At 40.5% G+C, this 26,050-nt stretch overlaps 1 protein-coding gene and 1 long non-coding RNA gene across 4 annotated transcripts in view; one reads left to right on the top strand and one right to left on the bottom strand.

Moving 5' to 3' along the window:
* The window catches only part of SPIDR (scaffold protein involved in DNA repair), a 253,771-nt gene that overhangs the window by 151,404 nt on the left and 76,317 nt on the right, over window positions 1-26,050 (bottom strand). For both annotated transcript variants that reach the window (XM_053249054.1, XM_053249053.1), the window contains exons 6-7: window positions 11,047-11,297; window positions 7,652-7,752 (exon numbers count right to left, since the gene is read on the bottom strand). In XM_053249054.1, the coding sequence (XP_053105029.1) occupies window positions 7,652-7,752; window positions 11,047-11,297 (352 nt within the window). The remainder of the gene's footprint in view (window positions 1-7,651; window positions 7,753-11,046; window positions 11,298-26,050) is intronic.
* Window positions 13,984-26,050, top strand: part of LOC128324460 (uncharacterized) — a 34,239-nt gene continuing 22,172 nt past the window's right edge. Inside the window, exons 1-3 of one of the 2 annotated variants that reach the window (XR_008306867.1) lie at window positions 13,984-14,221; window positions 23,488-23,752; window positions 24,479-25,086. This is a non-coding gene — a long non-coding RNA (uncharacterized LOC128324460). Of the gene's footprint in view, window positions 14,222-23,487; window positions 23,753-24,478; window positions 25,087-26,050 lie in introns of those variants that run through there. The other variant, XR_008306866.1, reaches the window with a different exon arrangement.

Below are 26,050 nucleotides of genomic sequence, written 5' to 3'. Positions count from 1 at the left end.
GTAAAAAAATGTAACCAACAAATGCAAGATCTAATAATAACACCAGAATTAATAAGTGAAAGAGCAAAGAAAATTAAAAATTGGACTGTGCCAGGCGACGATGAACTGCATGGCTTTTGGCTTAAACACCTAACAAGCCTTCATAAACAACTATCAAAACAGTTCAATCACATGTTGCAAGGAGGTGATATTGAACAATGGCTGGGAAAACTCATCTCATAATGAAAGACCCAGCAAAAGGTGCAGTTCCAAGTAATTATAGACCGATCACCTGCCTGCCAACCATGTTCAAATTATTAACTGGAATAATAGCAGATGAAGTGATGCAACACTTATTAACTAACAAACAGCTTCCAGTTGAACAGAAAGGAAATTGCCCGATCACCAGAGGCACAAAAGACCAGCTGCTGATTGACAAAATGATTTTAGAAAATTGCAAGAGAAGAAAAACAAATCGAAGTGTTGCACAGATTGCAAAAAGAAAGCCTTCGACTCATTGCCTCACACATGGATACTAAAATGTTTAGAAACAACTGGTGTCAGCAAAAACATTCAGATATTTATTTAAAAAGCAATGAGCATGTGGAGTACACAGTTAACAATCAATGGCGAGACACTTGGACAGATTAGGATTAGAAGAGGCATTTTCCAAGGGGACTCACTATCCCCTCTGTTGTTTGTAATCGCCATGACTCCACTTTCACAAATACTAAACATAACAGGCCTCGGAGACCAAACATCTAAAACATCAAGTCAAATCAACCATCTGCTGTACATGGACGATCTGAAGTTGTATGAAAAGTCCCAGTCAGAAATCGAATCACTGCTAAACACTGTCAATATATTCAGTAGCGATATAGCAATGGAGTTTGGACTGGACAAGTGTGCTGCATTAATAATGAACAGAGGAAAAATAAGAAAAACAGAAGGAAAAGAACTGCCCAATGGAAGCAAGACCAAGAACCTGGAAGAGAAAGAACATTACAAATACTTGGGCATTCTCCAGGCTGATAACATTGCACACACTGAAGTTAAAAAACAACAACTGGAACTGAATACATCAGGAGAGTTAGAAAAATCCTCAAGTCCAAACTCAATGGCGGGACCACCATACACGCCATAAACACCTGGGCTATACCTGTTATCAGATACACTGCAGGAATAATAGACTGGACCCAGGCAGAGCTAGAGACGCTAGATCGTAAGACCAGGAAAATCATGACCATCAATCATGCTCTGCACCCCCACAGTGATGTCGATACGCTATACCTCCCTCGCAGCTCAGGTGGAAAAGGAATGTTGCAAGTCCATCAAACAGTAGAGGAGGAGAAAAGAGGCCTTGAAGAATATATCAAGGACAGTGAAGAAGATGCACTCCAAATGGTCAATAATGAGAAACTATTCAACACCAATGAAACCAAGCAGGCCTACAAAAAAGAACAAGTCAAGAACCGAGCAGAAAAATGGAAAAATAAGCCACTGCATGGTCAATATTTGTACAATATAAGTAGAAAATCAAACATCACCAAGACCTGCCAATGGCTTAACTTGAAGAAAGAAACAGAGGGTTTAATACTGGCTGCACAAGAACAGGCACTAAGAACAAATGCAATAAGAGCAAAAGTAGAAAAATCCACAACAAACAGCAAGTGCCGCCTTTGTAAAGAAGCAGATGGAACAGTGGACCAGCTAATCAGCTGTTGTAAAAAGATCGCACAGACTGACTACAAACAAAGGCATGACAAGGTAGCAGGGATGATACACTGGAACATCTGCAAAAAATACAAGCTACCTGTAGCCAAAAATTAATGGGACCATAAAATTGAAAAAGTGGTAGAAAATGAAGATGCCAAAATATTATGGGACTTCCGACTACAAACAGACAAACATCTGCCACACAATACACCAGATATAACTGTAGTTGAGAAGAAAGAAAAATGAGTCAAAATAATCGACATAGCAATACCAGGGGATAGCAGAATAGAAGAAAAAGAAATAGAAAAAAACACAAAATACAAAGATCTACAAATTGAGATTGAAAGGCTGTGGCAGAAAAAGACCAAAATCATCCCAGTGGTAATTGGCACCCTACATGCAATTCCAAAAGACCTTGAAGAGCACCTCAACACCATTGGGGCCACAGAAATCACCATCAGCCAATTACAAAAAGCAGCTTTACTGGGAACAGCCTATATTCTGCAATGATATCTATAACAGCAGCAACAACATTGACAATAAAATTCAGCCATCCCAGGTCCTTGGGAAAGACTCGATGTCTCGATAAAACAAACCAGTCAATAACACCTGTCTGACTGTGTAAATAAGTAAATAATTTACTAACATCTGTGTTGGGGGAAAACTACAGTTCCAATTAAGTCCAAATTTAATAGAATCAAATCAAAATCAAATTTGCTGATGACTTTTAGTTCAGCTATTTCACACTGGAGCTTTGCTTTGAAATTTTGCTATTAAAGTCTGGTCAACAGCAGAGTGAAATTTTCGTTCCCTGCTTTCTGAATATTGTCACTTGTAGGGGTGGCATTCTTGTGTAGAGAATGACTTGCTTTTCCTATACAGACAGCTGGAGAGCATTGTTGTCAGGTGATAGTTTATCCCCCCCCCCTCTTTTATGCCAGGATTAATACTCCAGGGACTATTTCTGGAACATACTCAAAGGCAAATCAAGGGAAAACGAATACATATCTATGCCATCAAAATGATATGTATTTATCTTGTAAATGCACATGACACAAAAGTCAACTCCTCCTGAAAAATCACAGCAATCCTACCACTGCAGCAGTCCTCCACTTCAAATATTTCATAACTATAGTCCTTATTTGGAAAGGTTTCCTTAGGTTTATGGTAAATACTTAGGATCAATTCAAGGTCCTTTTCAAAAGTACAGTGCTGTTAAAGTGTAGCTAGCTAGCCAACAAAGTGCATTACCAATTACATAACATCATTCTTCCATTGTTCTTGTTTTCTGTTGAAGAAGGTTTCACATACTTGAGCACAGGTGTACCCAACTCAGCCAGAGGGTTTTTGGCAAGGGAGACTTTTGAAGAGAACACCAGTGACCCAAGCCAAAGAGGAAAAAGGAGAGAAGTTAAGTTTACACACACTGTACAAAGTCACATAAGTGCTACATCAGACCTAATTAGAAAACCTTAGATTTAAGAAATGTTTACTTTTACCTAAGCAACACTTTTCATTGCTCAGATAGGCAGCTGTGGGGGAAAAAGACAATGTCCATTTAATCCTCTCTGGAATTCTATATACATTAGTTTCTTCTCTTAGGAAAACCAAAAGGAACTGAGAAAGAGAAACAGTATTTTGTGTTTCTGTACATTGTTTGCAGCACTTTAAAAAACAACAACCCTGAGGTAATAGGAGGACACAAAGGGAACACTGGCTACTTGCCATTCCCCTGTGGGTTTAAAATAATAACTTCTAGCATTCATTACAATTGAGAACAAAAAAGCTATCTAGCACAGTGCCAAGTAAGTAAAGCTCAAACACTTAAGATGGTGAAAAAAGCCACAAAAGATTGCTCACACTAAAAAGGTAGTGCAAACCCAATCTTGATTACTGCTGCAGTACTGAGCCCATAAAGAATGGATGCATAAGGCTGAAAGTGTTTCTGCACGGGTAACAGCCATGATGCATTGAAACCTCATGCTGACCTTTTAGCTTAGTTTTAATTGTTTTAAACAAAGGCTGTGCACTCTTCAGTGTTGGATATTGGAGCACACAGCCAAAACCAAGAGGTGGTGGTTGTTGTTGTTATTATTATTATTATTACATTTGTATCCCGCTCTTCCTCCAAAGAGCCCAGAGTGGTGTACTACATACTTAAGTTTCTCCTCACAACAACCCTGTGAAGTAGGTTAGGCTGAGAGAGAGGTGACTGGCCTAGAGTCACCCAGCAAGTATCATGGCTGAATCGGGAATTGAACTTGAGTCTCCCCAGTCCTAGTCCAGCACTCTAACCACTACACCTGCTGGCCCTCTTTGGCTGTCTCTTTTAAAAAACCCCTTTGGGCAAACTCCTTTGGCAAAAGGAGGAGAGCTGGTCTCGTGGTAGCAAGCATGACTTGTCCCCTTTGCTAAGCAGGGTCTGCCCTGGTTGCATATGAATGGGAGACTAGAAGTGTGAGCACTGTAAGATATTCCCCTTAGGAGATGGAGCTGCTCTGGGAAGAGCATCTAGGTTCCAAGTTCCCTCCCTGGCTTCTCCAAGAAAGGGCTGAGAGAGATTCCTGCCTGCAACCTTGGAGAAGCCGCTGTCAGTTTGTGAAGACAATACTGAGCTAGATGGACCAATGGTCTGACTCAGTATATGGCAGCTTCCTATGTTCACAAGATGGCACAGCAATGCCTGTAAGCAGGGGTCATCTTGCTGTTTTTTTTTTAAACTAGGGTCTTATGTGCTTAAATATAAAGAGGCAAACTATATTTTACATGTAAATTGAATGCAATAAAGGCCCAACCTCCTACTTTTTCATATAAAAAATCAGTTTCAAAAGGATGCAAGTTTGAGCAGTAGTTGGGGGGGTGGTTGCAGGTGTTCAGTCCTCCTCTCCCAACTTGCTATTTTCCTCCTCAATCCCCCACCAGAATTCCAGGTGCATACTTACAATTTAATGTAAAGACACCTGAAACTCCAAAGGGAAACAGCAGCCTAAGTGGGACATTTTCAGTAAGAGAATGTATTTTATTTTATTTATTTATCAAATTTGTAGACCGCCCCAGACTTTCGTTTCTGGGTGGTTTACAATAACATAAAACCAGTTAAAAACATATACAAAAATTATTTAACAATTTAAAAATAAACCAGAAATTAAAACCCAAAAATATTAGGAAGCTGAAAAAGCTTGGGCAAAAAGATGGGTTTTCAGGAGTTTTTTTGAAAATTGCTAGAGATGGGGAGGATCGTATCTCAACATGGAGTGCATTCCACAATCTCAGGGCAGCGACTGAGATGGCCCGTCTCTGTGTAGCCATCAGACGAGTTGGCGGTAACTGGAGATAGACCTCCCCCTCCTCCGCGGGGAGGCCAGAGGAGGAGGCCGGGGAGGCTGTGGGGAGGCCAGAGGCGGCGGGCCCGGCCCGGCGGCAGGGAGGCCAGAGGCGGCGGCAGCGGGGAGGCCAGAGGAGGAGGCCAGGGAGGCCACGGGGAGGCCGCGGGGAGGCCAGAGGCGGCGGGCCCGGCTGCGGGGAGGCCAGAGGCGGCGGGCCCGGCCCGGCCACGGGGAGGCCAGAGGCAGCGGCGGCGGGCCCGGCCTGGCGGCAGGGAGGCCAGAGGCGGAGGCGGCAGCAGGCCCGGCCCGGCGGCGAGAGGCTAGAGGCGGTGGCGGCGGGCCCGGCCCGGCGGCAGGGAGGCCAGAGGCGGCGGCGGCGGGCCTGCTTGAGGCACTTTTCAGAGGTCCGATATTGTTCTATTCTTCAATCCTTGTCTTCTTGGTTCCATGTAATCTAATTTTCTGAGATTGTTTATTTGGGGTTTTCATGAGCTGTACGCCATGATCATCACAATTATAACAAATTAAGGCTTGACTTATCTCGCTTTGCATGTAATGCGTCTATCTCATATATCAGTTTCACCTTTTAATTTGCATTAATGAAATTAATGAACTTTTGCACGATATTCTAATTTTTCGAGTTTCACCTGTATCTTGGAGATGCCAGGGAGGGAACTTGGACCTTCTGCTCTTCCCAGAACAGCTCCATCCCCTAAGGGGAATATCTTACAGTGCTCACACTTCTAGTCTCCCATTCGTATGCAAACAGGGCGGACCCTGCTTAGTTAAGGGGACAAGTTATGCTTGCTAACGCAAGACCAGCGCTCCTCATATACGTCAGGATGTGTGCAAGTGAGAGAGAAAGAAGGAGAGATGCTAAAAAGTATACTGCGAGTAGATACTGTTTAGGTGGAACATATTCTATTAACTTGTACTACATGAAATGATATTAAAGAACTAGTCTAGCCATTCTGGAAATGAATTTCTCAAATTACGTCAGTAGCTAGGATTTTGCCTTCACTAGGAAATCCCTCTCTCTTCTTTTATCAGTGACATTCTGGTCTGTGTGACTACACACGAAAGTTTCAAGAGGGATTTAACAGGACTCAAAAAGTTAAGATGGTCCAATCCCCTCTCATTGATCTCTGAGCTCATCTGTCTTTTGCATGTTTGCTTTAAGCAGCAACAACAAAAAACAAGAAATGTACAGATGTCAGAAACAATCTTGCAAGTCATCTTATTTTAGAAATATTACAAGAGATAACAAAGCAAATAAGATGCAAAATGTGGAGAGAAAGCAAATCAATCTCTTTAGTGCAGCGGTTGTCATTGCTGAAGCAGCAAGCCAGTGTTCAGTATTTAACCTTCAATTGCTTCCATGAAATGTCATCATTTTCATCATGGAATAACTATATTCCACAACCCCACAATGTTGCTATCATGGGGTAACTTTATCCCCCACCCACATGCCCAACCAGAAAACAGTGTATTTTTGACTGAAAAACCATTATTTGTGAAACATTAATATTACAGGATGATATTTGTGATGTGAATTTTTAAGTATTTATCATTAAAACAGAAGGATCACCAGAAACCTATTACTGAGATAAAGTGCTAATCCTTAGCACAACTGTGATGTGTTGCAAGCTATCCATTAGTTACTAATGACACCAGAAAAAGGGTGAATGACCTTTTCTTGAGGGTAGGAGTGAGATGGCTTTGCATCCAGCAAACTAGTTATTTTACAGTATTTTGCAAAAGTTGAATGTAGATGGCAAATTTATTTCTGGATAGGCACCCTCTCAGTGAGTCCCTCTTCTTAATCATTTGGACTGGTTCTGGGAGCAAAAGTATCATCCAAGTGAGCCCAATATTAAAAACAGAACTGCAAAGCATAAGACAGTCTTTATACAAGTTGTTTATCATATGATCTGCTGCCGATAGTTGAATGAAGAAACAGGTACAGTTCATACTGCATTCTGTGTTCTGTCACTATTTCCACTGCACTTCCTGAGGTTCAGCACGCCATCATAATCCAAGAGGTACAAGGATTTGCATGTAAATAAAGCTGTCACCAATAAGCTACAGTTTTCAAGCTTGTAATATATATGTTTCTGATGTGAGCACAACATGTGGCAGATTGTCTACTTGTAACAGGGTTATCTGATAGGTCTCTGAATGTTTGTTTCTAATTTCCAGTGCCAGAGTGATCAATGATTACTACCACATCTGACCTTATACTTCAGTGTCACATGGTGTCAGAGAGGTCTTTGGTTTGGGGAAAGTACTCTGAGAATATCAAAGAATTCTATATATGACTACAATCATTACAAAATATTGCTGTTGCAGAACTGCAACATTGTTCTTTGTTTACACTGAAATACCTGAGTGTTAGCAGATATTAATTAGTGCAGATGTATAGTTTTGTGGTGATCCATAGAATATAATATGAGAACACAGCCAGATGATCCCTTAGCACAACATGTGCCAGTTATATGACACATAACAGACTGCCCAACTGCTTCTCACTAACATAATCATACAGTATACCTTCAATGGGGTGGGGGAAACAGGACTGTCCACAACAATTCTAGAGTAATTAAATACCACATTTCTACTAAGGTTCTTACCTGAAGCTGTTTGATCATCTGAAATACACTGATGTCTCCAAAAGCTAATGGCAGCCCTCTTTCGGTTCTGCAGCCTATTCAATCTCTCCGCTAGCCCTCCCCTACAGAAAACAAAGGATTATTCAAACTAAGATTAACATTTTCCCCCAAAACAATGCAAACCTATGTTAACATATACTTTTTGAACGCCTTAAAGACAGAGGGAAACTGTAAAATTATCCTTCTTTAGGTCTGTAAAGGCATGTCAGCATCTTCTATAGCCTACATTTAGTATAAACAGTTCTCATATTTTATCTCCTGAGTTCCTAGAACAAAGAGCAGAGCCACTTTGAAAGGGGCACAAGAGGACTCCTTGGGTCAGAACAGCTCTCCTAATGAAGAGTGTAATTTCAGCCACAACTCTCAGTTGAGTATACTTTGATCACTGGGCTACAGCAGATTACTGGAAGATGTGTGACCACTGGCAAGGAGCATGTCCCAAAATACTTCTTACACATACTTGACCTCATGATTCATTTCATAAGCTAGGTCAAGTGTGCACTTGCAGTGTCTGAAAACTGTTCGTGGTTTGGAAAGGGGAACTGCACACAGAATATACTTAATGTAATATTGTGGCAATTTTTCTATCTATAATTTAGATCCCAAACTGTCTTTGTTAAAAACAAAGATATGATTTTGTCGGAATTTGCCTTGAGCTAATGACACTATTTATTAATCTGTGGAACATATACATCTACTTATCTCAAGAATTCAGATGAGGCCCTACTCAGAATCTCTCTATGAAGTTAATCTGTGGTGGGGGTCATCTGGAAGCCCTTCTTACCTGAGGCCCAGTGCTATGGAACTGCTTGACTAAAAAGACCTCCCAGTATATCAACTTTCAGACTTTTAAAGGGCTTAGACAAGCTATGACGGATTGACAGGATTAATTTGATTTTAGTGAATGCAAGTATTTTGGTGTTTACTCACTCTGTGATGCTGTATACTTCATATGGTTAACTACCTCAGGCATAACTTTTCAATAGCTTAAAATGAATCTGTGAAAGCAACTATATTTGTTAGGCCTCTCCCAACTCCAAACATTTAAGAAGTAAACTATGTTTCATCTACACGCACTAACATCTTGAAGCTTTGGTTGCTGTTGTTTTACATATGGATTTCTTTCATATATCCTCTGGCTTTTCAGTATTCCACTTATACAGCACACAGTTGCATCTACAAGCTGATGTCACAACTTCAATAACTATGCTTTCAAGGAAACAGCTAAACTCACAAGAATTTAAACCTCAAGAAAAGTAAATGATTTATTTGTCTTTTGGCAGTAACAGCCCAGCTAACTGAACAAAGGGGCACCTTTTAAAATGATGGTTCTCTTATATTTCGTGGTGGTGGGAAGCAACTGTCTCCTATTCAACTCCAGCACAGTATCCCTCCAGTAGTTGATGCTACCTCATGTTGTTTTTTAAGACTGAGAGTCCTTTCGGAAGAGGGAACCATTGTATTTCTTTTTCTAAGTTAACCACTTTGAGAACTTCTCATTGAAAAGCAGTATATAAATATTCATTATTATTATTATTATTATTATTAGACCCAAGGAACCCAGGATATTTTATAAATTTCCTGGAGCCTTTTAACCAATTCATCACTGACGAAAGATATTTTGGGAAACTTATGCCTATTGCAGAGACTGGGTGACCCCTATATTTTACCATCTTCATTGCCTCCCAGTTACTTTCTAGACCGATTTAAAAGATGCTATTTCTCACCTTTAAAACCCTAAAAGGGACCACAGCACCTTAAGGACTGCCTTCTCCCATATGAACCTGCCCAAACACTGAGATCTTCTCAGGGGTCACTGCTCTGGCTCTATGCCTTAAGCACAGGTGCAAGGAGCAGTAAGTGCCAGTCTCTCCACTACAATGGGTACCACCCTACAGGCCTCGCTGCTGCCATCACCCTTCCCCAACCTACATCCCCCCCCCTTCCCTACTGGGACACACCTTTTCTTGCCTTCCCTGACTTGAGCTAGGAATACTCCTGTCACTGCTGCCAGTCTTGGCGGCATATTTGCTACCAAAGATTGTTACCACATTTGCTCAGATGCATGGTTATCATACTCTGTGAATATGCTTTTGGTTTATGTGGCAGAATTAGCTCCAATTAGTTGCAAATATGCATACAGCAGTTATTTCTCAAGGTGGTAACAACGACAACTTTATTTGTTAGCTGCCCCATAACAAGTTGTTCTCTGGGTACTAGAAGTACTAGAAGGGTACTAGAAGTACTAGAAGGGTACTAGAAGAGGAGTAAGACAAGTTGCTTTGAACAAAAGGATTACATTTATTAACAGAAGAACACAGCATTAAAGGGGTAGTTGGAAACCTCTTGGTGAGTCAGTCAGAAATGGCTGACTACAGGATGCTGGATCTTAAGCAGGGTATCTAGTTTCTAACCAATGCAAGCTAGAGAGGATACTAGCATAGAGTATCCTAGCTAGCATAGAGGGGCCGCATCGCCCCTTCGGCAGTTAAGCTGCTTCTCCCGAACGGAGCCTCAAGGCTCCGTTCGGGAGCCAGACCACGCCCCCCGCGTCTGATGTCAGATGCGGGGGCGTGGCTACCCCCTGCGTCTGACGTCAGGTGCAGGGGGCAGGGCTATCGGGGCACCCGCCACAGCCGCACATGGGCCGCCGGTGGGCTAGCTACGCCCCTGCTACCAGTCTCCCATGGTAAGCCAGAGCCTGCTAAACCTAGGGCACATTGCGGGGGACGGGGGCGTTCCAGGATAAAAAACATATCATGCTGTCTGGTAGGCACACAGGAATCATGTCTACAGAAGGAAGAAGGGAGCATCTTTTATAGAGACATTTTGCCCTCTTGGCAGAGTTAAGCTGGGTAGATGTTGGAAATGACTTCTAATGACTCAGGACCAAGGCTCGATTGCATCAAGGATCCTGAGGCTCTTGCTCCCATTCAGGTGCTCCCAAAGGACAATAAGCTGGCAGCTCTTGTACTTTGTATTTCGTTTTGTGTTAGCAGACAGTTATTATCTCAAGGGATAGGTTTTTAACTTCTGTAAAAAGAGAGGGTCTGAATTTTATCAATCCTTCAAGTGCTACTGAAGCTGCTGCTGCGGCTGCTGACGACAAGGGCATGGCAATTTTTTCTTTCTTTCAAAAATTAAGCCCTGCTAATACCATTCCTCCCAACAAAAATTCCAGTATTCCTTCAAAAATGTTGAAGGAATACTAGGTCATATTGGATTAGATACCATGCAATTCACCACTATCCCAGTCACAGAGCCAGTGCATGCACCTCACTGATGAAAATGCAGGGGTCAGCACAGTACCTAAACCATTATAATGTAATATTATTTCTAAAAGACTTGATATTTACCTCAGTAATTTTCTTTTCTTTGCAGAATCTTCTGGAGTCCTCAAACTCTTGTCTGCCTTTTTCTTGGGTGTCTGTAGAAGGGCCTGAGCAGATTTTAACCAGTCACTTGCTGATATTCCAGTATCCATCTCAACTCTTCTTCCAAAATGTGCCGGGATATTTTTAGGAAACTCTAAATTAGTCGTTTCTATTTTGCTTTCTTCCAGATTCTCACTGCCTGATGAATATTCTGAGATTTCTGCAGAAACTGTCTGCATAAAAGAAAATATAAAATGGATATTTAAAAGAGAATCAAGCAAACTGTCTCAGCAATCATCATTTAAAGCACAAAACGTGGCAAGCATTGTTAGTAGTTTGTCCAGAGAGTGATGGCTGAAAGTGACCAAGGAGACTGTTTCAGAAAGAAGTTTGCAGCCTCCTTTATGGAAACTGCCATATCAATCAGAAGTGCAGCTAGGTAATTTTGGATCCTGGACCTAATGAGTTTATGGGAGCCCCCTGCAAAATAAGTGCCCCATGTCTATCTGTCTGTCTGTCTATCTACCTGCATACACACACATTTCACCACAAACCCACAGGTATGAACCAGAATGCATTTAGGGGGGAAAGGATTACACAACCCACAAAGCATCGAAACATCTTCTTGATCATTCACCACAAACCCATAGATCTGAGCCAGAGTGCATTTGCAAAAAGAAAAGAAAGAAAAGACTACTACGCAAGCCCCAGTGGATTCACATAGCTTTGAAATAAAAATACACAGAGTCCTGTCATCTTCAACTACATGTGTGCCCAATTTCAGAACTCCAAGCTCAGCCATTCTGGAAATGTAAAGGGTTGTGGAAAGGTGGTGGTGGTGTGTGTGTGGGGGGGGGGGATGTTCTATTCTTTTATTAAGACAAAGGGCAGATTCCTTCACATAGGGGTGAAATCACAGTCAGGGGAGGAAGGGCTTCAGTTCCAGAAGTTTTTGTAATTTTCTGACATGAAACAAACCACTTATAGGACTTTTTTGAAGTTGTTATTTTAAAAATCAAAAAAATCATTAAAAAGCAATTGATTGACTAATCCAATACAAAATCAATACACTGAGTCCTGCTAACCTGTCCTACATCTGAGTCCAACTTCAGAACTCTAGGCAAAGCCATTCCATGAATATAAAAGGGGGTCATGTTTACCCTTTATATGAAGGCTATGTGCAGATTCTTCTACACAGGGGTGGAATGATGGGGGTGGGGGGCATGCTTCAGATTTTGTAATTTTCTGCCATGAGACAAACCACTTATAGGGCTTTTTTGAAGATTTTTTTTTAAATTAAAAAAATCATTAAAAATCAATGGATTGACTGATCTCTTTCAAAATCAATACACAGAATCCTGCCAACCTTTCCTAAATCTGAGCCCAATTTCAGAACTCAGAAGAATTTTGAAGGAAAAAATCCTGAAACAAAAGAACTGCTGATGCTAGAGAGTAATCAAAATATGAATTACTTCTATTATTTCAGTTGGCAATTGAAATGCATCCCAAGCTTAAGCTCAGAATAATAAGGGTAAGCTTTGCTCAATTTACTTAGAACAGTGGATTAGACAGAATGTCTTGGGCCTTAAAAGGTAGTTAGGGATGTCTATGTGTACATGTCTGCACTATTCATATGCAGATTCATCTGAGTCAGACTTTCTCACCAGGAAGTCCATTACAATCTGCAAACCTCCCTGTGATAAAGTAAATGCCCACCTATTTGCTGCTATTTATCAACCCAGCTCTCCTGCTTAGAGCTTTGCCTATCCATTTGTCACATCTAAGTCAGTAATTCTCAAATTGCATACCAGCACACACTAGAACATTCTGAGCAAACTGCTAACTTGCTAAAAACTAAATTATTTAATACATTTTCAATGAGTCCAGAGTATCCATTCACAGGGGCATATTTCTGCTGTGTGTCAGCAGGATTTGCTGCTTTGGCCATTGTCAAGCTGTATACCTGAAGTCAAAAACTCAAATGATATCAGCAGAGAGCCCAAGTCTCATTCCTTGGGGGTTTGCCAAGACCCTTACATCCCTGAGGCAGCAAAGGGACATCAGAAAGCTATTCACCACTGACAACATGAGAGGCTATAAACTAATAGGGATGTGCAATTTGATTTGTGCCAAATCAGGGGCAATTTGCAAGTTTGACTGCGAACTGAACCGCCCCTTAAATGAAGGAGCTGATTCGAGGTCAAATCAAGTCAGCTCCATTTCAGCACGAATCAATTTGCATGATTTGTGGAGCCTTTTTGATGAGCTTTCCCCCCTTGCTAATCGGCTTAAGATCTCCTTTCTTCTTGGTTGCCTTGTTCTCATTCAAATCAAGTGTTGGCATGGGCAACTGTGCCCCCATTGGCTGGAGGAGGAATACTTTGGAGGAAATTTCAAAATGTATTCAAAGGGACTGGGAGACAGAGAGAAGCCCTTATGAAAAAGAGGATACATCAGGACAGGAAGAAGGAAGATTTGATTTTGTGATTTTCTTTTCTCAGCACTGAGTATATGCTGTGCTACCAATTGCTGCTATAACTGTTTTGCTGAATCCCAGAATGAACAAAAAAAGGAGGGAATTTCAAAATTTATTCAAAGGGGCTGGGAGGCAGAGAGAGCCCTTACATCAGGAGATGACAAAGGAATCAAGGTTTGATTAGGTGGTTTCTTTTCTCAGCACTGAGCATAATGTTGTACTACTGCTTGCTACTGTAGCTACTTGATTTTGCTGGATCTCAGAATGACAAAGTCAGAACTTGGAGGCCTGCCTGCCTTCCTTGAGCTATGGCTTGGTCTGTCTGGGAGATGGTGTGGCAAGAAATGGATAGTGGCAGCTCAGCTGTCTCTCTCTCTCTGTAATATTTTCTTGGTGATTGCTGTGAGATGAGCTTCATGTCTTGCCTTGAGTGTAACTTGTGCTTCACTCACTGCTCTGTTCTGTTCTGTTCTGCGACCTACATTGCAAGGTGTATTCACTAAGTCAAAATGTGAGTGAAGACATTGCTGTAGTTGAGCTTATAGCTATGCTTGCTGACCGCAAGGGTGCTGCCTTGACAGCTGTTGTAGGTAAGGTTGGAGTCAGAATGGTGTGAGAGAGAGCAACTTATGCCAATGACGTTACTGCAGTGCAGGCATTGTGGCTGACAATGGATTCTGGGTAAGTGATTCTTTTTTGCCATATTTGAATTGTGTGTTTGGCAAAATGTGTTGTTCTGTGTTGGGAGGGACTGTGTGTGCTGCTTCTGTTCTTCAGTATTATTTTTCAAGGCAGAGTTGTAAAATTAGTGCACTGCCCTGACTCTGCTTGTTTCACCCACAGGGAACAATGGAAAATTTGAATCACCCCATTGTTCCCATGAGTAGGTCCTAGGGACACCAAAATGGTATGGCATGATTAAATACCAAGTATACTCTACTAACATACATAGTTATAGAAATTGAAGCAGTGAAATTTGCACAATTTATTTTTCTCATAAACTGACTGTACAAGAAGTTCAACTATGCTAGGTCTCGCTTATTTTAACAGACTATTCCATGAAGAGTTATTCATGAACACAATATCTACAGTCTGCATGCACACACTAAATTCTGCACAATCTTCAAGAATCCAGCAACTGGAAGGAAATATTAATAATCTGAAGGAGAACTACATATTGCCCACGAACATAATAGCCCACTGACCCTTTCGTTAGCATGAAAAACCACTTCAGAAGTGGGTGACTGGGTGTGGAAAAGCAATGGAAAAAATACTTTTAACCCTTTCCAGAAACAAAAACAGAGGTGAACCTCAGAAGGTGCTGAAGAAATACTGCCGTTTATTACAAAAGCACTCCAGCCTTCTATTATTATGCCTACTACAATATTTGGGTAGTATTTTCCGGTTTAGAACAGGAGAGATGTCCTCCTTCCTGTATGTTCAAACCCTTCCCTGCTCCAAACCACCTATCCCCAAGTAGCTGTTCCTTGTACCAAATATTATTATTTATTATTAATGTATTAATAATTAATTCAAATAAGTGACTTTTGATAGGAAAAACAAACAAACCCTCACTCCTCAAGCAACACCTGAGCTGCCAGGCTACAAAGGTTATATAGGAAACTGCTTTATATAAGGTCAGACAATTAGTAACAGAGGAAGCTGCCATATATTGAATCAGACCATTGGTCCATCTAGCTCAGTATTGTCTAGACAGGCTGGAAGTGGCTTCCCCAAGATTATCGGCAGGAGTCTCTCTCAGCCCTATCTGGAGATGCCAGGAAGGGAGCTTGGAACCTTCTACATGCATGCAAGCATGCATATACTCTTCCCAGAGTAGCCCCATCCCCCAAGGGGAATATCATGCAGTGCTCACATGTAGTATCCCATTCAAATGCAAGCCAGGGTAGATCCAGCTTAGCAAAGGGTACAATTCGTGCTTGCTACCAAAAGACCAGCTCTCCTCCCGAAGCCCATCTAGCTTAGTACTGTCTGCACTGTCTGGCAGCAGCCCTCCAGGATTTTAGACTATTTCCCAGTCTTACTTGGGAAATGCTCAAGACCTGGACTGAACCAGTGGCTTTCTGACTGCTTTCACTGAGCTACAGACCTATGGTCCTTCCCTGAAAGTTGTCTCCTTAGAGCTGGAATCAAACCAGCGACCTAAGGATCCCTACAAGGCCACTGTATTTCTACAGTCTTTTGCTTTACCAGCTGAACTATCAAAGGACACAGTTACAGTTCCACACACGTGCATGGAACATATAGTCTGGTCCTCAGCTTTCATTATCTGAAAAAAGAAAATTTCTATTCAAAATCTTGCAGCTACTCACCTAAAATGAGCATAGAAGTTCCAGCATGCATACGCAGCTTCTACATTCATTACAATGGAGAAAGTAGATCTGTGTGCGCGCACAGTGATCTGAATGTACATAACTCTTTGAACTGAAGCATTACCTACAAATCCATGTTTCCAGAGCATGAAAACTCTATGTGCCACATGACAACATGCCCCTCCCTTATCGTCTCCACTATTTTGCTGAAAGAAACACACACACACTCCTGTTGACGCTTTCTTACCACAATAATAAATTAAAAGTCCAATTCTACACAATTGAAAAGCATGAACAATTTTCATTGGGGCAAAATTTTATCATCTTGAATGAAAGTGCACTATTTCATTAAAAAATATTAACATTTACACCCCCCCAAAGTGCCACGCCCCATTTACTTATCTTAAGTATGGAGGTTTTTTATAAGTTAAATATATTCTGTATGAGCAGAATTTTAAAATTAAGTTAAATATGCTTACATTTATCCTCAACACATATACTACGTAATTTATCATAGTGTAGAGTTTGGATAAGGAGTGGGCAAACAATACCACAAGCACAGCCTTAAGCAGAAACCAGTAGCAAAAGAACATTTGCTGGGCTATGCTTGTCTATCACTTGTTTTGGTAATGTCCTCCAAACATTGTATTGTCTGTGTTAAATATTGGCAAAGTATGCCAACTTAGTATTTATATTTGAAAGCAATTTCATTTGTTCCATTAGTCAGAAAACCTAATGCAACCATTTCCCAGTTTACATCTGCAGATATAAATTATTTTTGCACCTACTTCGGTTTTTATATTTTGCATATCATGAGTTAATCTGGTATTTCAACACTCCAAATCAAGTTTGTTTAGCTTCTCACACTTCTTTCTAAATAACTTCTAACCAATACTAAAATACCTGCCAAGTGGAAAGTAGTCTTAAAGTGACATCTTTGACATATGCAAGCATTTGGAATAAGCAAGATTTAGTTATTCAGTCTGCTGCATCTTTTCCAAAAATATATTATAATGATGAAGTTTAAAATTGCCATCTAAGGATTGCAGGATCCTTTTAAGCTCACTATTATGAAAACCTGATCTGCCTCACTTTCCATCTTCAAAATGAAGGAGGCAATCAGAGCTTATGACAGTCTCCCAAAGTCCCAAATATTCTATTTCTTGTTCCATCAATATATCATCACATTAATTTAAAAATTCCTCCCCACTTTTGTCACTTTATCCATTTCTTCACACAATATTTTCCCATCTAATTTAAGAGTTTAGCCGTCTCTTCTCTTGGCAGAATCTGCTTTCCCCCTTCAGAGCAATATACTTCCAACCTCTTTGCTATTTTTCTATTTGTATGCTTAAAAACTGTATTTGATCCTAGTTTTTCCTTTATCAAATTAATTCTGTAGGTAATAGCAGTTCTTATACCTTAATACTGCTACTACCTACAGAATTAATTTGATAAAGGAAAAATTAGGATCAAATACAGTTTTTAAGCATATACATGACAGAGTTAAAGCCTTCTGTTCCCTCTGTGCTCCAAATTCAGCAGCTATTCACTAAAGGACTAAGCCTGTTAGGTGGTGATGCTTTAATGTCATATGTAGTTTGGCCTAAAGTTATTAATGTGAACAGAAGAACTGGGATGGATAATATGGAAAACAAACAAAAGCAATGTATACCGGGATCACCAATCCAAACATTTCTATGTATATACCATTTTCATAATGATTTCATGCACACAATGTTGGTTTACATATAGTATTTGTGTCTATTTTTATAAGAGGTATTAAATGTACAGTTAATATTTTTTGGTGGGTCATTCTTGGTTTTTGTTTTGCATGGATAATATAGACACACCAGGAGATAACATTATATAGTGGATACATGTACAAATAGGGAGCTAATAAGGCGAATATTATGGAGGTACATGGTCCATAATACGGGCCCCACAATGAAAAAAAAACTAAGACTTATAATGGTACAAAGAGACCCCTATAAATGAAATATATACATAGTCCAGGATGAGAGATTCAATTCAATTCTACTGACTGTAGAATCTTCCTGATAGTCCTTTGCATCCAGTCAGATGTTGACTACTACTAGATTAAGTGCTGCAAGAAACAATGGCACAAACAGAATGCGAATTCCCATTTTTTATTTTGTATGTGTGTTGTATGCAGATATACAGAAAGGGTCTCCTGTAATTTCACCATCCCTTTTGTATGGTGAAAAGTTGGGGTAACATTATGTCATATTTCAGAAGGGACAAGTAGAGGGCCAAGCTGATGGTGGCACTACTCTCAAGTCAAACTACCTGGCACAGCCACCCTCCCCACAATCAGATTTTACTAGAATGAGTGCAGAAAGCATTGCTCTAATTCTAACTGGCTTCATACCAATGTTACATCAACACGTAATTGTTGCTATGAAGCCAATCAGAGTTAGGGCAATGCTTCCTGCTCTCACTCTATAGAATCCTAGAAGGAAAATTGGTGGCTGCCACAGTGAGACTTTGGGAGGCACTGCAGCCAAGAGTGCAAAACAGATGGTGGCAATGAAAGATACACCAGGGATGCAGGAGTTCAAGAAATCTCCCCCAAGAATCCCCACATTTGGCCCAAAAAGTCCACTGAAGAAATTTAGACCTAACCCTTTTACTTACACACAGACACACAAGTTCTTTGGATTGTGGTAGATATCTTTCAGGTGTGACCATGGTAAGGCCACAATGGCTGGTTTGCAAATGCACGTTTGTCACGTGATTACTACAGTATCAAATAAAGACTTGTTCAGACAATCTACGAAGTAGGAATAATCAAAAGTAAGAGTAAAGGAATGAGGAAATGTTCTATTTTGTAATTTGATGACTATAAAATGTGCCTTGAAGGCAGCTTGAACATTTCTATTTCCAATGATACTTTAATATCAGACACTGTATGGTTTCTGTTTTAGTGTTGAATAGTACAGACTAATGGATAAAGAACTGAACATTTGTTTTCTTTTGTTTTTAAACAGCACGATTTTATAGTTTACTGTTTTAAAAAAATAAAATAAATGAAAGTTGAAAACATAAGTTGCATGTGTAACTGGGCCATCACATATCTAACAACACAGACAGAACAATTATTTCATGTATTTATCATATTCCAGCTAAGATTTTATTTTCGAAGCAATGGTGTAGTGGTTAGAGTGTTGGACTAGTATGGGGAAACCCAAATTGAAATCCCCATTTAGGCATGAAATTCACTGGGTGACTCTGGGCCAGTCACTTATCTCTCAGCCTAACCTACCCTCACGGGGTTGTTGTGAGGACAAATATAAGAATGTACACCACTTTGGGCTCCTTGGAGTAAGGGTGAGATATAAATGTAAAAATAAATACAATTAAATGACACAAAAAGGTACAATGGAAGTGTCTTCTGGCACCTGGCAGTTGAGGTTATTGTCCAAGTTCCAACCTTTTCCCTCCAGAGAGGACAGAAGGAGCTGAATGTGGATACAAAGACTGGCCAATAGGTAAAGATGCCAGCTCAAAGAAGCAAGCCTTCCAATGATTTGCAGAGTCTTTTAGTTCCCAACAGTAGAAGACACAGATTAGGTTCTAGCTCTGTCCTCCAGAAAGAAAGTCAGAAGGAGTCAGCTGCTAGTTGATAGTAAAGATGCCAGCCAACCCTATATCACCTCACAGTATATAATCTCAAAAAAATTCAATGGAATCTTTTCCCACATTTAGCTTCCATTCAAATGGAAGAAAATTAAATGAAACAAATACATATGCGAACCAGAACAATGGGAACGTGTTAAGCAACAGTAGAGTCCTAGGCATGTTTACTCTGAAGAACGTACAACTGGGCTTACTCCCAAATAAGCATGCATAGGGTTTGATTAAAAGACATTCCCTAATATAAAGTGAAACAATACAGACAACCATTAAATTATATGTATAACCAGCCTTCTGCATTGTATTTTATTTTTGATACACATACTTAGTCACAACATTAGGTGAGCATGTTACATGGAAACAATCTTAAATTCAAGTGGTCAACTCCGGTTGCACATCTAGCAACCTCAGATCCCTGCAACACATCTTGCAGAATCATGGAGGACCAATCAAATATCTAAGCAGCTAATGAATCTCCACTCCATTTTTAAATAACCACATAATGGTGCAGCGGGGAAGTAACTTGCCTAGGGAGCAAGAAGTTGCTGGTCTGAATCCCCGCTGGTATGTTTCCCAGACTATGGGAAACACCTATATCAGGCAGCAGCGATATAGGAAGATGCTGAAAGGCATCATCTCATACAGCACGGGAGATGGCAATGGTAAGCCCCTCCTGTATTCTACCAAAGACAACCATAGGGATCTGTGGTCGCCAGGAGTCCGACACTGACTGGATGGCACAACTTTACAGGTTATAATGGCACAAGAAGAGTATTAAAATGTGCTAATTACTGAGCCAGAAGAAAAACTGCAGATTCTAATACAGATAGCATATCAAAGTCAGTCAATTCCTCATTTCTGCATGGTACTTCAAGAAAAGTGGCAGCAAGTCTCTTAAAACTGATAACAACAAGTGTTTCCTCTAAAGTGTGTGTGCGCTCACACATTTTTGATGTCCGCTTGGATAATTTTAGATCCCACTCAGGTTGAATCAGGAAGTCCCCACTCTGAAATCACACATATATACACACACACACCCTTGATACTGCTGCCCAGAACAAAACCCATTCTGCACAGAGATGGAGAGAAATAGAGAACACTGAGTACAAGGCACTATCCCAAAGGAGACCTCAGTCAATGGTACACAGCATTTGGCTCTGCAGTTTCTCTTTCCTATTCCACAGTGAAACCATGTGGAATGTTCCTACTTTCTGAAACCTCCTTTTCTTCCCTTTGGTAATATGTGGAGATTTTGTGGTAGGTAATATAAAGAAGAAAATGAAGGTCCACACCCACATTTTCATTCTTAGTTGTTTGTGCCTGTACAACTGTGGATGACACCTGTTTTATTTAAAGAATAAAACCACAGAGAGGCAACTGTCAAAATGTGAAAGATTAAATGGTGACGTGTGGGCAGAGTTAACCATGATGACAAAACAAACAAGAAAGATAGATCATATGTTTCTTACTTTTTTCCCCAGAGTGGCAAGCCCAAACAGAGTAAATTCATCTGTCACACAGGACTTCCTACCATTATGCTTTTTAATACCTGCAGTATTTTTCACTTCTCAGCACACAAAATTGCTTTTAACTCTACAAACGGAACTGTGAGCTTCTGAAGCCCACATTCAGGAAAAATAATAAATTTTTTACAAGTTAAAGTGCAAGAACCTTCCTATATGAAAACACCATACCCTAAAGACCAAACCAAATATGACAGCAGGAAGCTTGTCTATTTGAATGCCCTCCTGCTCCAATCATATATGGAGTATGTGCGCCAGATTTTTAGAGTAAAGTACACACAGGTAAGGGGGTGCTAAACCCTCGCCCAACCTGCAGCTTACCTCCCCACAGTCTCCCCAGATGCTTTTCTTCTCAGCTGAGCTCCAGTATCAGAAGTGAGCAGAGCCAGGCGAAATTCACTTAGTAGGCAAAGGCAATGGGGGAGGTAAAGTATCAGACATGGGAAGGATTCACATTTTGGTCATAGTCAGTCTATAACCTTACTTTATACATGACTGGGGTAAATACAGATTTAAACACATAGGTCTACCACCTTCAAATCTATTTTAGTTCTAACTCTGACATGGTCAGTTCTGGCCCCTATAGGCAGCACATTGGTCACACTCTTTCAAATGAAGATGAAGAGTTGGAAGTCATAGAAGTCTGACTTTCCAAATAAACTGCCTACTCCTAAAGCTTTCCATAATTCTTATTAATTATCTTTATTAATTATCACTACTGATCACCGGAGCTGTGATTTGGTTCTAGCGTTTTGTCTTCCTCAGTTTTCCCCTTCTCTGTGATGTTATGCCTCCAGTACAACACACAAAGAGAGCGATTTGCCCAAGATGCATAAGCTGTGCAAAGATCTGAAGCAAGGCCCAGTGCTCTGTCTTCCACAGCACACTGCATTATTTCTCCATCCACCATCTGCCAACTTAAACAGCACAAAGCCACAGTCTTCCAAATAAGCTACTGTGAATAAATATCCACTGCACTGTACACTAATATTACTTGCCAACTTAGGACACGCAGGGAAGAAAAATAATGTATATGCAGTAGAACTAATCAGATTGTAGCTCATCACATTAGAATGTAGTTTGAGCCACCACCCCATCCCTTCAGAACAGCACTTACTGATATTTAAAATGTGGTTATAACTCTAATGTTAATAAGTCATATCAGATAATCTTATTTCCAGAAGCTCAGTGTCTTATCTCATTGGGCATAGGTTATTATCGCTATGTGAAGGTAGCTGCCAATATCACTTCCTGGACACACCATAAACATTTTTTTCCATGATGACAAAGTATGCACTTGCCAACAGTAGGCACTGACACAATGCAAATCTAAGTATCCTTATTATAATAGGTGGATATATCCATGTGATCAGATTGAAGCCACTGGGCGTAACAGATATTCAGATATAGTTAACAAATGGAAATACTCAGGGCACTTGGTGGGGGGGAATTCTATAAGATAAACAGATCAGTAATACTTTAAGGAATGGCAAGTGGACAGAAGACAGATAAGAATATTTACTTGGATGTTTTACTGTGAGCCATTTCGAGAGCTAAGGGTACATAAAAATATAATACATTGAAAAACACTTCTCAATAATACATTGAAAAACAATACACAAAAATGTAACTTTCTGAGTAGAAAGGATTCTCCTCAATTGTAATAAATCAGGCTGAGAGCAGACATACAAAGCTGCCTTCTACCAAGTCAGACCACTGATGCATCTAACTCAATATTGTCTGCACAGAGTGGCAGCAACTTCTCCAAGATTACCGGGAGGCAGGAGTCTCTCTCAGCTCTATCTGGACAGAGTGACTAGTCACAGCTACATCTCTCCTGAGTCCTTGGGTGGGCAAGGGCCAGCACCTTGCATTATAATAGCAGCAGCAACTTAGCACAGGGTTTTCAAGCAGACAAAGCTTTTACCAAAGGCCACTTAATGAGTTCGTGGCAGAGGCAAAATTCAAATCAAGGATTTGTAGCTCAGTTTCTTAGCTACTGTAATACATCAGGCAGCTACGGTGTGCTCTTGGTCCTTAAAAATTGGTGTGATAGCTGCCAAGTGCAGGAAGCCTATCAGGAAAAGACAAGTATATGTGCTCCTCCAAAACGGCTTTAGGAGTAACTCTGTGATAGCATATTACAATAATGGTAACTGACATACAGCCCCATGTGATACTGTATATTGCCCCCATACTTTTTAACATCTACATTAAACTGCTGGGGGAGGTTATCTGGGGATTTAGTGTGGGGCGTATAAGTATGCCAGTGACACCACCCAATTAGACATCTACCATCTGGAGATGCTGTGGAGGTTCTATATACTGTGCCTGGAGTCAGCAATGGGCTGGATAACAAACTGAAATTAAATTCAGTTCTGACAGAGGTTCTTCTGGTTAGGAGACCTATTGATGGTATGTCAATCTGTTCTAGATCATCAGGATCACACTCCCATCGCTGGGAGTCACTTTGGACCAGACTTTGCTCCTGGATGCCCAAGTAGCAGGTGTGACTCTAACTCAGCGTCAGCTGCTGCACCAACTGCATCTACTGCAGATTCAAGCAGACTTAACCTGTGTGAGCCACATCTTCATAACCTCTTGAGCAGATTACTTCAATGTGCTCTAAATTGAGCTGCCCATGAAGGCTGTTCAGAAGCTTCAACTGGTAAAGCACGCAGCCGTCAGGATGATGACAGGTATCAGACATCCTGAACATAATACCCCAGTGTTATTTTAGCTGCACTGGTTATCAGGCAACTGCCAGAGATGATTCAAGGTGCAGGTAGCCACCTTTAAAACCTTAAATGACATCAGAACAATATACTTGAATGACTGTCTCTTACCACATGAATTTGCCCAGAGTACAATATATTTTCAAGGGGCCCTTCTGCACATCCCATGATGATGCTCTCATGGGTTCTTTCTGTCATTGCCCCCCGCCTTTGGAACTCTCTTCCCCTTGATTTATGCCTGCTCCTCTCCCTCTGTCTGTCCTCAGGTAGAATCTGAAGGCTCTGCATACGTGGCAGCTAGGTGAATGATGGAGCTGTACCACCACTGCCAGGCGCTGGCTGCTGCGGGGGGGTGGGGAGCGCCACTGCAGCAGGAAGCTGCCTGGAGCAGCATTCACGCTGGTAAAGACCTATGTCTTTACTTTTAAAGGTGCCGCATGCCATGCCCACCTGGCACTGCCTCAAACCACGGGACCAGTTCGCAGTTCCGCCAAACCAGACCAGTCAAAATTCAGACCATTACTCAGATTACGGTCCATACATACCCCTACTCTGTTCAATTTCTTTGTGGTCCTCCGCTTGGATTAGTGTTCTGCTTTTAATGTAGTAAATCATATTCTTATCTGTGATCTGTAGGTTTCTCCTTTCTTTTCTGGTTCCAGTCATACATTTTTCTAATGTTCCCTCTAGGCTTCTCTCTTCCTCATTTCCACCCACTACTGTTCTCCAAAGTACTGACCTGGGCTCCCTTATTTTTATTATATAATAATTCTCTCCAAGAGAATTTGTTATTTTCATCTTCAATGTTATTTCTACGCTGATGACCATCTCTGTTTTGGCGTTGAGGAAACAAACCACTTTCATATAAGAAGAGAGGCTTCAATAATTTAAATGGGATGCTGGAATTCACAGTATTTGCAAGGACCATTTTGTGACAATGTCCAGATTCGTACAATGACTTAAGGGAATATTTTTCCAGAATAATCAAGAAGGGGAAAAGCAAAGAAGACTAGAAGGAAGGAAGAAAATATGAAATATGAAGCCTTCCTGGAGTTAAGGAAGTTAGAAGTCTTCCTTAACACAAACATATTTCATTAAATAAAACAGGTTTCAAAGGTTACACTCATTCAGACCCACCTGCAAGCTGCTCCAGCCTGCCTCTACTAAAACAGGCTGTTATAATACCTGGCTCAATCTAATCAAATATCAGCAGCCACCTGCTTAGTCTTTATTTCAACAAGAGGATTGGCCATGCCAGACTAATGCTTTTTCTGCTCTGACTAACCTGTGTAAGAGTGCACCCTCTCTCTCACTTTAAAATCAATAAAAAATAGTAACAAAATGAGTGTATAATTAAGAATTTGAAAATTGACTGTTAAATATAAGGGGAATATTCATGTTGCAACATGGGTTATTATAACTAGACCATTTTACAGTGTTGTCCTTGTACTCAGAATAAACTCTCCAGGCTTTTAATGGTTTACAAAACCTTTATCCATAATAATTACAACATAAGATGTCTTCTGGACACTTCGTACAAGAGATTTTATATTTGGAAATGGTTTTGTAAACACTTCAATACTCAATCTGTTCCTGGACCAAACTAAACATTATGATGAGTTTTGTATCCATCCCCCAACAGTTTTCACCCCATAATGAAAAGCAGGATTGAAGGCAGCAACTAAGAGCAGAGCTGCAGTTCGGAAGGGAGTATGTAAAACTTTCCCTATCAGCCTTCTTTTCAAAAATCACCACCCTTTAGCTATTGCTCTCTCCATTGGGGAAGAGACATAGGGATAACCAGAAGCATAAAACAAACCAGTAGATCATTGCAGATCAATTGCATTGTTGAGACATTCAGAATAGTTCATTTTACTAAACAGACAGAGCTTGGTCACAGAGGCCCTACAATCCTGCCGCCCCCCCACCACACACACACTAATGTCATGTCACTTCCTATGTATACACATTAGAAATATATCAAATCTAACAGGCTACAGACCTGAAAAGTTAAACACTGTTTTATTTAGTCTGAGTCACCATAAAATGACTCTTGTAATACATTTTTTGCTTTATGCACGAACAAATATTGTTACTCTAAAACAATATTTGTTCGTGCATAAAGCAAAAAATGTATTACAAGTATTTTCGGAAAATTAGAATAAGGATTTCTTAGATATCGATATCGTAGTATTCTCTGAAATATCTTCCATATTTAATAGACTGCTTCTTAAAAGACAAATATATGAGACAGACAGAAAT

Source organism: Hemicordylus capensis, chromosome 4, assembly GCF_027244095.1.
Source record: "Hemicordylus capensis ecotype Gifberg chromosome 4, rHemCap1.1.pri, whole genome shotgun sequence".
NCBI classification, from domain to species: Eukaryota; Metazoa; Chordata; class Lepidosauria; order Squamata; family Cordylidae; genus Hemicordylus; species Hemicordylus capensis.
Note: the sequence above shows the minus strand (reverse complement) of the source record. Positions and strands in the feature narration are given on the sequence as shown.